This window comes from Vulpes lagopus, chromosome 7 (genome assembly GCF_018345385.1).
Source record: "Vulpes lagopus strain Blue_001 chromosome 7, ASM1834538v1, whole genome shotgun sequence".
Classification (NCBI taxonomy): Eukaryota; Metazoa; Chordata; class Mammalia; order Carnivora; family Canidae; genus Vulpes; species Vulpes lagopus.
This window is the reverse complement of record NC_054830.1, coordinates 52,603,016-52,614,546: the sequence shown is the minus strand read 5'-3', so window position 1 is coordinate 52,614,546 and position 11,531 is coordinate 52,603,016. Positions and strand designations below refer to the sequence as shown.

General features: G+C 50.3%; 1 protein-coding gene across 1 annotated transcript; it reads right to left on the bottom strand.

Annotated features, from left to right (window-relative positions):
• Window positions 1–268: 268 nt before the first annotated feature.
• LOC121495146 (histone H1.8-like) lies at window positions 269–9,809 on the bottom strand. Its single transcript, XM_041762421.1, has 5 exons — window positions 9,719–9,809; window positions 3,839–4,098; window positions 1,691–2,054; window positions 844–905; window positions 269–514 (listed from the first exon to the last, which is right to left on the bottom strand). Exons 1-5 carry the CDS (start codon window positions 9,807–9,809, stop codon window positions 269–271), a joined length of 1,023 nt encoding a protein of 340 aa, XP_041618355.1.
• Between the last annotated feature and the right edge of the window lie 1,722 nt (window positions 9,810–11,531).

The following is an 11,531-nucleotide window of genomic DNA, read 5'->3' as shown; positions in this document are numbered from 1 at the left end:
GGGTTTAACACCCCTCCCATACCTTCACAGGCCCCTCCATACCTTGGACCCCTGCACCAGCCCTTTATGTTGTACAACCTGTCTCACCCAGGGTAGGAGTTCCTATCTGGGCCCAAACCAAAGACGGTAAAAATCAGCCTCCACCCACACCAATTTGTGAGGGGGAAAAAAAGCCTTTATTGATAAATAGTTTACAATGAAATAAATAGAGTGACAGTTTGTTGGGGAATAAAAACTCAGGCAGAACCTCAGTGTCTCCATCCCAGCTCTAGCTCTCAGTCTCTGTCTTCCTACTGGCCAGTTTGGATGAGGAGGACTTGGTGGGCATGCCAGCCTTCCTAGGGCCCCTGGGGGCCTCTGTCTTCCTGGCCAGGTGTTCAGGCAGCGTCTTAGACCTGCCACCATTCGGAGGAGCAGCAGCCTTGGCTTTAGGTCCCTCCTTGGCCGCATGGGCAACGACTTCTTTAGGGGCACGGTTTTCCTTCTTGGCTGGAGAAGCAGCACCATTCGTGCCCTATAAGAAAGCAAACCAGGAACAAGAAGACAGAGTGGGGCAGGATTGGGCACATAGCGTGGAGCTCACAAGAAAAGGGCTGAAATCCCAGTGGGCTCCAAGAGGGTGGAAGTCTGGGTGACTTTGGACAAGAGACCCCATCTCTTACGTGTGAAATGAGGGTGATGATCCTCAGAGCATCGGAGGGCCAGACAGAGGTGAACTGTGCTTTGTACAAAAGCAAATTACCCCCTTCTCCATGGAACCTTCCAGGGGCCGGGTGTGCGACACCCGAGCTCGCGCCTGCTCAGCAGGGAGACCCAGACCAGGGGAGTCACACAGACACCCACCTTGGGGATGGTGGATTTTGAATTCTGACTCCCAGCTTTTGTTTTCCTGTGGGTCTCACCACCTGTCAGAGGGCAGGGAGAGCATGTGGGAAGGAGCCCTTTCAGGAGGAGCCGCTGGCCGCCGGGAAGGGAGGACCAGGGCTCCTCACTCTGACACTTATGGGCTCTGCAGCCTGGGGCAAGTCGGTCAAGCCCCTCTTAGCCTGGGTGCCCTGATCTGCAAACTGCGGGCAACAGCATCTCTCTCATGGGATGGTTGGGGGATTAACTGGACTGAGGAAGACCATCTCTCACCCTGAGCAAGACACCAGGCAGGCTCTGTGTTCACCTGCACCAAAGACCCCTAACTCAGTTTATTAGTCTCTAGTCTTCTGCCTGTCTTCCACATAGCAGCTGTGATACATTTTAAAATATACCCTGTACCCTAGGCTGTTCCCTGTTCGAAGACCTTCCATGGCTCCTCATTGTCCTCCAGATACATTCCAGGCTCCCAGCTGCCCTTCACAGGCTCCCCTATTTCCCACACTGCACACAGAACTATCTGCACTTCTGTGCATGCCTCTGGGCAAAGCTTTGCACCCTGGGACACCTCCTCCAGGAAGCTTCTCCTGACTTCTCTCAGATGAGTCAGGCTCCTTCTCTCTCTAGGCTCCCCCTTCCCTAAACCTACCCTCCCACATCTACCATGAGTTCCCCTACTCTCCAGGTCAAGCCAAGCATTCAGGCACACTTGCTAGATAAGGAACCTCCACTGGAGAGCAGGCCCCTCCCACCCTCCCACCTCATATGCAGTGGCTGCCGCAAACCCCTGTCCCCAGCGCTCCTCTCACCCCACTCACACACCTACCTTGGCTATTCCTCCTGCCTTTGACCTTTGACTTCCCACTGGGCCCCGTGGCCCTGGGAAGGGCCTGCGTGGCCTTGTCTGGCTGTTGGGAGACCTTCCTGGCCTCACTCACTCTTGCCTCTTGGTTTTTGGTCTGGCTGCCTTTCTTGGGAGCCTTCTCCTTGGCTGTACCTGGTTTGGGAGGAGCAGTCCTCGCCTCTCCTGGCTTCCTGGGTCCCCTTTTCACCTTGTCTGGATTGGGAGGGTCCTTCTTTGCCTCCTTTGGCTTCTTGGGGACCTCCTCCTTGCCCTCACCGGGTCTCCTCGGAGCAGTCATGGTGGAGGTCCTCCTGGGTTGAACTTTCCTTTTATGCTTGGGAACCAACTGGTGGAATAGAGAGAAGTTCTCAGTGTCTCATACCCCAGGACCCTACACGAGGCTCAGAGAGGAAGGCTTTGTTCCAAAAGAGGAGGCAAAGTCGGGGGGGGGCGGCAGATGCATGACCACTTCCTAAATGCCTGATGCCGAAGACACATTCTGTCCTTGTATTGCTCTTCAAGGGAGGGGTGTTGCTCCTAAATAGGAGCAGAGTGGAGGGGAACCCGAGTCTCCTAGACACACCCTAGGTTCTCTTATGTACAGGCACACCTCCTCCGCCCCACTCTAGCCCTGTGTCTAGAAGTCTCAAAGCCAGGCTCCTGGGAATAAACTGCACAGCACACACTGAGTCCTGACCCCAGTCCTCCGAGATGCTCATCTCTGAATCTCTTTTGACCTCTCACCCCATACCTCTTCCCATTCATTGTGGCTCTGACGCCCCCTCCTTCTCCCACCTAGGCCCTGCCCCCACCTCATGCCTCACACCTCCATAACTCCCTACATCTCCCTTTTGCCTCTCGGGTGGACCTTCCAAGTCAGATAGCTCAGAGTTCACAACTTTGCAACTCGGCCAAGTGTTCTCTTCTCCCACTAGCCTCAGTCTTCCCATCTTTACAATAGGGCCATCAGGGAGTGGGTGAGAGGCAGGGCAATTCGAGAGCCCCGGGCAAACAAGTGGTCTCTGTCCTGCTAGAGCCCACCTCTAATGATGTTGCTCCCTCTGCCCCCAAAATCTCATGGCTTCCTATTACCATCAAGACCAGAAACCACCCCTGCTCCTAGCACACATGTGCACACGCGTGTGTGCACACGTGCACGCGCATGCACACACACACACACTCTCTTAGCTCCATGACACTCCAGGCTTCTTCCCTGTCTCCCCTCCCTTCAGCCCTCTTTCCTGGCTGGCTCTCAGGCCCTAGAGCCTAACCCAGCCATGAGCACCCCCAGTGTCTACCTCCTCAACTCTCCTTGACCCCACCCTGTGCGTCTGGCCTTGCCATAGCTATGTCCAGCTCTGGCCCTTGCCTGGGAGTTCTACGAGGACGGAGCTGTCCTCAGCTACCTGGTTACCATGGGGACTGGAACATGGCAGTTGAGAAAGTTCCACAGTGTTCTACGGTTACTGTAAGAGCAACTGCCACATGCCAGGGCACAGCAATGCCAAGACAGACCCCATGTCTGGGTCCCTGAGATTTCCCTGGTGGCAGCTGGCAGTCACAATGCTGGGGTTCAATTTTGTGCCCAATCTGCCCTCAGCTCTAGGTGGCCCTGAATGCCTGCCTCCCTTCTGGGACCCTCCCCTTGGAAAGGGGAGGATGTTGTGGCTCTGGGAGGTGCCAGCCCTGGTTTGGAGACCCGGGGTTTGGAGCCAGAGGGCACGAGGTGCAAACCCAACTGTGACCTTCTAGACCTCCTGGTTGGGTGTGCCTTGTCCGTTGTGAAGAGTTCCAGGGAGCTGCTGTGGGTACTCGGGACCCAGAAGTGAGCACAATGGACACAGTCCCTGGTCACTGAATGCACGTGACAGGGATGAAAGTGGGCACAGCAGGGAAACTGGGCCCCTGCAGGGTCTCAGGCAAGGCACACCACTAAGCTCCCTGGAGGAGAGGGCATCTCCAAGAAGACACAAGGAAGACAGGGAGAGAAGGTGGGGAAAGAAAAGCCTCTCGGCAGGGGGCCAGCACCCAGGGCCCGGGGAGGAGTCGGGAGGGAGGTTCCCACTCTGGGGCCCAGTCTCTCCCGCCCTGGCCTCCCCCAGCCCCACTGTCCAGCCCAAGCAGGCTCACTTTGAAGCTGCCGGTGGCCCCCTTGGCCTTGGAGTTGGTGGGCCTGACAAGGAGGCCGCGGTGCATGCCAGTGGCCAGGGCCTGCTTCAGCAGGTACTTGAGCCGGATGACATCCACCGTCGGGTACTTCTGCAGGATGTAAACCTTGATGGCGGCCACCGAGGTGCCCCGGCGCTGCTCTCCCGCCTGCAGCGCCTCCAGAACCATGCGCAGCACGGGCGGGTGACGGCGCCCCACTCTGACAACGCCACGGCTCGGGCCTGTGGATGGACGCAGCGTCACCCGGAGCCCAGGCAGCCCTCGGGCCCCATCAACAACAGACATGCCTGGCAAAGCACCTGCTGGGCACCGGGGCTGGGGGGCAGCAGGTCTGGGGGATCGAGCCCACCCCAGGTGGGCACCACTGCCCGCCGGCCTGGAGCAGCCCGAGGGGAGGACAGCCCGCTGTCGGCCGCGGTCCCCAGCGAGGGTTTAGGGCTGGGGACACACCAGGGGCTCCATAAAGATTCACTGAAAGAATTAAATGGTCCTTTTAGAAAACAAAATAAATCAGGCCAGTTGTCTAAATCTAACTACCGTAGTTTACAGGAAAACCAGGGGCTGGCGAGAGGGCCATGGGGAGGAAATAAGCAAAATCCAGACTGTGAGGAGCGCTCCAGGACACACAGCCCAGCTTCTTCTACAAATAAACAAGGAGGAAAAGAAAAAGTGGGAAGGGGCCCTACGGATGAAAGAGACTGCAGAGCCCTTTCAACCAGATGCAACGTGGAATCCTTGGCTCAAACTCAGAACAGGACTTCTACCAACTAGTGGTGGTGTGGGTGTGTGTGTGGGGGGGGGGGGGCAACCAGATAAATGTGAATGTTGGAAATATTTGGTGATATTAAGGATGATATTTTTTCAGGTTTGCTGATGGTATGGTAGTTATTTGCAAGAGGCTCTTATCTTTTATTTTTTTTTTATTTTTTTTTTTTATTTTTTTTTTAATTTTTTTTTTTATTTATTTATGATAGTCACAGAGAGAGAGAGAGAGAGAGGCAGAGACACAGGTGGAGAGAGAAGCAGGCTCCATGCACTGGGAGCCCGATGTGGGATTCGATCCCGGGTCTCCAGGATCGCGCCCCGGGCCAAAGGCAGGCGCCAAACCGCTGCGCCACCCAGGGATCCCAAGAGGCTCTTATCTTTTAAAGGTAACTATTGAAGGCAACAGAAGCAAAAATCAACTATTGGGATCACATCAAACAAAAGGTTTGCACAGTGAAGGAAATCATCACAGAAGGCAAAGGCAGCCTACTGGATGGGAGAAGGTATTTGCAAATGCTGTATTCTACAAGGGGTTAGTATCCAAAATATATAAAGAACTCCTATAACTCAATAACCAAAAACACCAGTCTGAATAAAAAATGCACAGAGGATTTGAATAGACATTTCTCCAATGACAGATCACCAAGAGGCACATGAAAAGATGCTCAACATCATTCATCACCAGGGAAATACAAATAACAACCACAATGAGATAGCACCTCACACCTGTCAGAAGGCCTAAAATTAAAAAAGACAAGAAATAGCAACACCTGGGTGGCTCTGCAGTTAAGGGTCTCTTAATCTCAGCTTTGGTCTTGATCTCAGGGTTATGAGTTCAAGCCCTGTGTTGGGCTCTATGCTGGGCATGAAGCCTACTTTAAAAAAAAATAAGATTAAAATAACAAATGTTGGTGAGGCTGTGGAGAAAAGGGAACCCTTGTGTACTGTTGGTGAGAATGTAAATTGATGCAACCACTCTGGAAAACAATATGGAGGTTCCTCAAAATTTAAAAATAGAGCTACCCTACTGTTGAGCAGTTCTACTTCTACATATTTACCTGAAGAAAACAAAAGTTCTAATTCAAAAAGATATATGCACCCCCCTATGTTCATTGCAATATTATTTACAATAGTCAAGATATGGAAGCAGCTCATGTCCATGAAGAGATGAATGGATAAAGATGACATGGTATGTGGATTCAGTGGAATATTACTCAGCCCTAATCTTGGCATTTGCAACAACATAGGATAAACCTAGAAGATATTAGGCTTAGTGAAATAAGACAGAAAGAAAAGACTGATTTCACTTATATAGGGTAACTACACTTAGTAATGGTAAACATTTTGTAACATATACAAATAACAAATAACACACGGGATGCCTGAGTGGCTCAGGTCATGATCCAAGAGTCCTGGGATTGAGTCCCACATCAGGTTCCCCACAGGGAGCCTACTTCTCCCTCTGCCTGTGTCTCTCCTTGTCTCTCTGGGTCTGTCATGAATAAATAAAATCTTTAAAAACAAAACAAAACAAAAAACCAAATACTAAATCACTGTTATATACCTAAAACTAATATAATATTGTATATGAATTAAAAATAGTTAAAAAAACAAAGATGGGGCACCTGGGTGTCTCAGGCAATGAAGCATCCGACTCCTGATTTTGGCTCAGGTCATGATATCAGGGTTGTGAGATCGAGCCCCATGTCTGGCTCTGTGCTGGGCATGGAGCCTGCTTGGGATTCTTTCTCTCCCTCTGCTTTTTTGCCTCTCTGCACCTTCCCTGCTCCTCTTTTTCAAAAATATAAGAAATAAAAATTTAAAAACCAAGATAAATGCGGGACTATCTATAGGTGAAATGATAATAAGCCTGGCATTTGCTTTGAAATAACACGGTGGGTGAAATAAGACTAGTTAGGATCAGATAAGTGTTAAAGCTGGATGATGGGTGCATAGGGAAGGGAGTGTGTGTGTGTGTGTGTGTGTGTGTGTGTGTGTGTGTGTGTTGGGGGTGGTGGTGGTCAATATACCACTCAGTCTACTTTTGCATGCATTTGGAAGTTTTCATACATAAAAAGTTACAAAAGAGGGATCCCTGGGTGGCGCAGCGGTTTGGCGCCTGCCTTTGGCCCAGGGCGCGATCCTGGAGACCCAGGATCGAATCCCACATCGGGCTCCCGGTGCATGGAGCCTGCTTCTCCCTCTGCCTGTGTCTCTGCCTCTCTCTCTCTGTCTGTGTGACTATCATAAATAAATAAATAAAAATTAAAAAAAAAAAAGTTACAAAAGAATCCCACTCCTGGGTATGTATACTCAAGAGAAATAAAAACATATGTTCAAATGAAGATTTGTACACAAATGTTCATAACAGCATTGTTTATAATAGCCAAAAGTAGAAACCCAAATGTCCATAAACTAATGAATTGGATAAACAGAACATGGTATTAGTCGTAAAATGGAAAATCATCCAGCAAAAAGAAAAAATGAAATACATCCTTGAAAACACGCTGGGGGGACGCCTGGGTGGCTCAGTGGTTGGGCATCTACCCTTGCCTCAGGTCATGATCCCAGAGTCTCAGGATCAAATCCCACATCGGGCTCCCCACAGGGAGCCTGCTTCTCCCTCTGCGTGCGTGTGTGTGTGTGTGTGTGTGTGTGTCTCATGAATAAATAAATAAAATATTTAAAAATAAAACATGCTGGTATAAGAAGTCAGTCACAAAGTCACATGTTGTAGGATGTCATTTACACAAAATGTCCTGAATGGCTAATAATAGACAAAAAGTAGATTAATGGTTGTGGGGTGGGGGGTGGGGGTGTGGATCGTGGGTGGGAAAGGGCAGAGACTGTAAGGGGTACAGGTTTTCTTTTGGAGGATGAAACTATTCTAACTCCACTATTGCCTGTGGTGATGGATACACAGCTGTGAATATACTAATAGCCACAGTACCCTTTAATGGGTGAATTATCTCATATGTGAATTGTTGAGATCTCAATTATCTGTTTTTGTTTTTTTAAGTTGCAAAAGAAAATAGGATCAAGGGGTGAGAAGCCGTCAGTCACTAAAGACACATAAAAGCGGTCTAAATATCAAAGACCTAATTTAAGTGTGGTGATTAGAAATGTTGGCTTCTGATCAATTTGCAAAAATTAAAGACTTTTAAGAAGGAATCAATTGGCATATATATATATATATATATATGAGTGTGTATGTTTATATATACATATATGTTTTAATACTTGAGAGAGAGAGAAAGAACACACATGAAACCTGGGGGGAGCAGCAAAGAGAGAAGCAAGCTCTCCACTGAGCAGGGAACCCAACGTGAGGATCTATCCCAGGACCCCAGAGATCATGACCTGAGCTGAGGGCAGCTGCTTAAGCACTGGAGCCACTCAGGTGACCCAAATACACACACACACACACACACACACACACACACACATTTTAAAGTAGAAAAGAAAAAAAAGCAAAAACTTATAGAGACCTAATCCAATTCAGCTATTGCTGCCTCCTGACCAGGAAGAGCTCCATGTCTGGGAATACTCGTTTTGGGCCCAGAGCTCTTAAATGTGTGGAATCCCTCGTCAGCCACACCCAGGACCTTGGGAGTTTCACTCTCCTTTCTGGGCCTCAATCTTCCCATCTGTACAGTGGGGATGGAGTCTCTAAAGAAATCTGCACACTCCCAACTGCAGCGTCCTCTGGCCTGGCCTATGAGGACAGTTCTAACCACCCTCCTCCCTCCCCCAAGCCAGGCCCTGTCCCAGGGAGCCACCCCAAATCTCCTGCCTCCTCGGGGTTCCTACAGCTGAATTCAGTCCTCCTTCTGCATTATTCAATGCCTGCTGTATCTCAGCATGACCAGAACTCACAGCTCCCCCAAACTTGTCCTCCACCCTCTCTCCCACAAACGGCACCCACTATACCTACCCAGACCCCCACGCAAGAACCTGGAGGACACCCTGGATCTCCCATCGCCTTCACCACCACACCACTCCACCCTTTCTTCATGGGTTTCTCCCCCCTCTATCCCAAGGGCCCCAATCTCCTTCCCTCTGCACCTTACCTCCCTCATCTCCCCACTGTCCTCAGCATAAGGGCCCAGCTGGAGACTTGGAGGCTCAGTGTGGCAGGCCCTGCCCCTCCACCCTTCCTGCCCTGCCACTCTGCCCCTGGCCAGGGAGGGGCCTGGGACTCCCTGGATGCTTCCCCCAGCCCCCTTGCCCCTGGGCCTCTGCTGATGCTCTTCCCTTGCCTGGGTGGCCTCTGTCCCCTATGGGCACTCTGGTAGCTCTCACTTATCCTTCCAGGCCCACGCAGCACTGGGATTTGGACACCTGCCCTGACTTCCCAAGCCAGAGTGAGGAACTCTACCCCAGGCTTCAAAGCACCTGGAACCCACCCTCCAACTTTTCCTCTGAAGGAGCCTTTACTCACACTCAGAACACTGCTCCTACTGTACCCTCCTTCTCCTGGGTGAGGCTTAACCCTCCTTCAGGGGTCACCTCCTCCAGAAAGCTTTCCTTGACCTCCTGGAATGGGTTAGTGGCTCCTCTGGATTCCTACAGCCCTCTGTATTCCCGACAGTAAAGCACATGCCAACATTATCAAATGGCATCTATAAATAAAGCAGTCTTGCCCTTCAGACTGGGAGCTCCTGGAGGGAATGAACGGATCTATCTATATCCAGAAAAACTCTGAGGCATTGTTTGTGGACTGAAAATTGGGATACAGCCTTAAATCCAAGGCCCAGCCTTATATCAAATGCTTGCTCTTTGTTGCTAAACCTCCAACTAGCTGCCCTGCAGCCGCCAGCCCTCCCCTGACAGGAAATGGGCTCCAGCTGGGGAAGCCCACTTTGCCCTCTCCCACTGAGCTGGGCCAACCTCAGAACCCAGACTGGACCTGGCCCTTGCCATCTCGGGCATCGGCTCTTCTGTCCAATGAGCATGTGAACTCAATGGCCTCTAGGATGGGTGCTGGGGCCAGGCAGGCTGAGGACGCTGGGTGGCACAGGGAGGTTCCAGGACACCCAGGGAATGGGCTCCTGAGGAGCTGCCTCCTTTGCCTACCTGGCTTTTCAGACCCAGACACCACGGATGACCCCTCTGTGGAGGTTGAGGAGGTTGAGATGTCACTGGAGGCAATGCTCCCAGGAGCCATTGCACAGGCAGATGCAGACACAGATGCAGATGGTCAGACCCCTTCCCAAGGCGTGAGACTTGCATGCCCGCCCATCCTCTTATATATCAGCAGCCCAGCCGCATCACTCCAATTAGCCTATGATTGGGCTGGGAGGCTCTGAGCTGCTGATTGGGGCAGGAGGCCTGGAATGGGCACTAAAACCTGCCTTGTGTGCTGACACACCAGCCTGACCACTCACTCCTCTGTGACCTTGGGTGAGTCAATTGATTTCTCTGGGTCTCAGGCCCATGGCAAAATGATGGGTGCTGAGATGCTTGATCCCTCCTGTGCCCTTTGCCCCCACAGGGCCTGGAGATGCTGATGGGAAACTAGGCACACCTGGGTTGTGGCCTCCAATCCCACCTGCCCCAATGCCACTCCTGTTCCCAGGCTACTGCTGACCTTGGTTTCTCAAGAAGTGGCAACTGAAGGCAGGCTGCTGGGGTTTTCCAGGAGCAGACACCCCAGATTAACCTGTGACTGACCTCCTTTTGTTTTGCTTTATAAGAAAAAAGTTTGAAGGGATGAATGAGCAATTTTTACTTTTTAAAAAACTATTTTATTTATTTATTTATTTATTTTTTTGAGAGAGACAGCAAGAACACACACGAACAGGGAGGAGAGGCAGAGAGAGAGAGGGAAAAGCAGACTCCCCTGATGTGGGGCTCCATCCCAGGACCCTGGGATCATGACCTGAGCTGAAGGCAGACGCTTAACTGACCGAGCCACCCAGGCAACTTGAATGAGCAATTTTTAAGTAAGCTTACCTAGCAAAAATCTCCATAAATTAGTAAAAAGGACAAAGGATATGAATAGATAATTCACCAGGAAGGCTGAAAACACAAGAAAATATTCTCAACCTCCTTAGCATTCAGGAAAATTCACACTGAAACAGTGATAAGATACTATTTTCCCATCAAATTAACTAAAATTGAAAGCAGTGTAGGCAGGGATGCAGGGAGCCCGGCCCTCAGGGCTTCCCCCAGGGAGGTAAATTGGGGTGCAGCCTGCTTTGAAAAGGTATTTCCTTGAACTCAGCAACTTTACTTCTCTGCCCTAGGAGTGCATTAGTCAGAAAAGAAACAATTGATGCATTATCTGGAAAAGAAAAAAAAAGAGAGAACTAACTTCCAAATGAATCCCTCAAGGCTTGGCTGAACTACTGCTTCGTGCAGAATAGTGTGCAGCCATTTGAAGTGTGAGGTGAATTAAACCAAACAGGAGGTGGTACTTCACACCTGGTAGAATGACAGATATTTAGATATCTACCGATGCTGGGTGTCCAGTGCGTGAAGAAACACATAGCTGCTGGGAGAGTAAGCTGGAAGCCACTCTAGAAAGCAGTGCAGTGACATCTAATAGAACTAAAGACAGATTCGTGCCACATCGCACCCATAGCACTCTGGGGATAAATATGAGCGAAACTCTTACACTGATAGACAAGGATGTTCACTGCAATCCCACCAAAAATTCAAAACAACCTAAATACCCACCAGGAGAAAAGTGGACAAATAAACTGTGGTCTAGTCACATGGTGGCATAGTATACAGCAGTGAAAATGAGTGAACCAGAGCGGCACCTGGCTGGCTCAGTCAGTGGAGCATGCGGCGCTTGCTCTTGGGGTCATGAGTTCAAGCCTCATGCTGGGTGTGGAGTCTAGTTTAAGTAAATAAACTAATTAATTTTCAAAATGAAAATGAA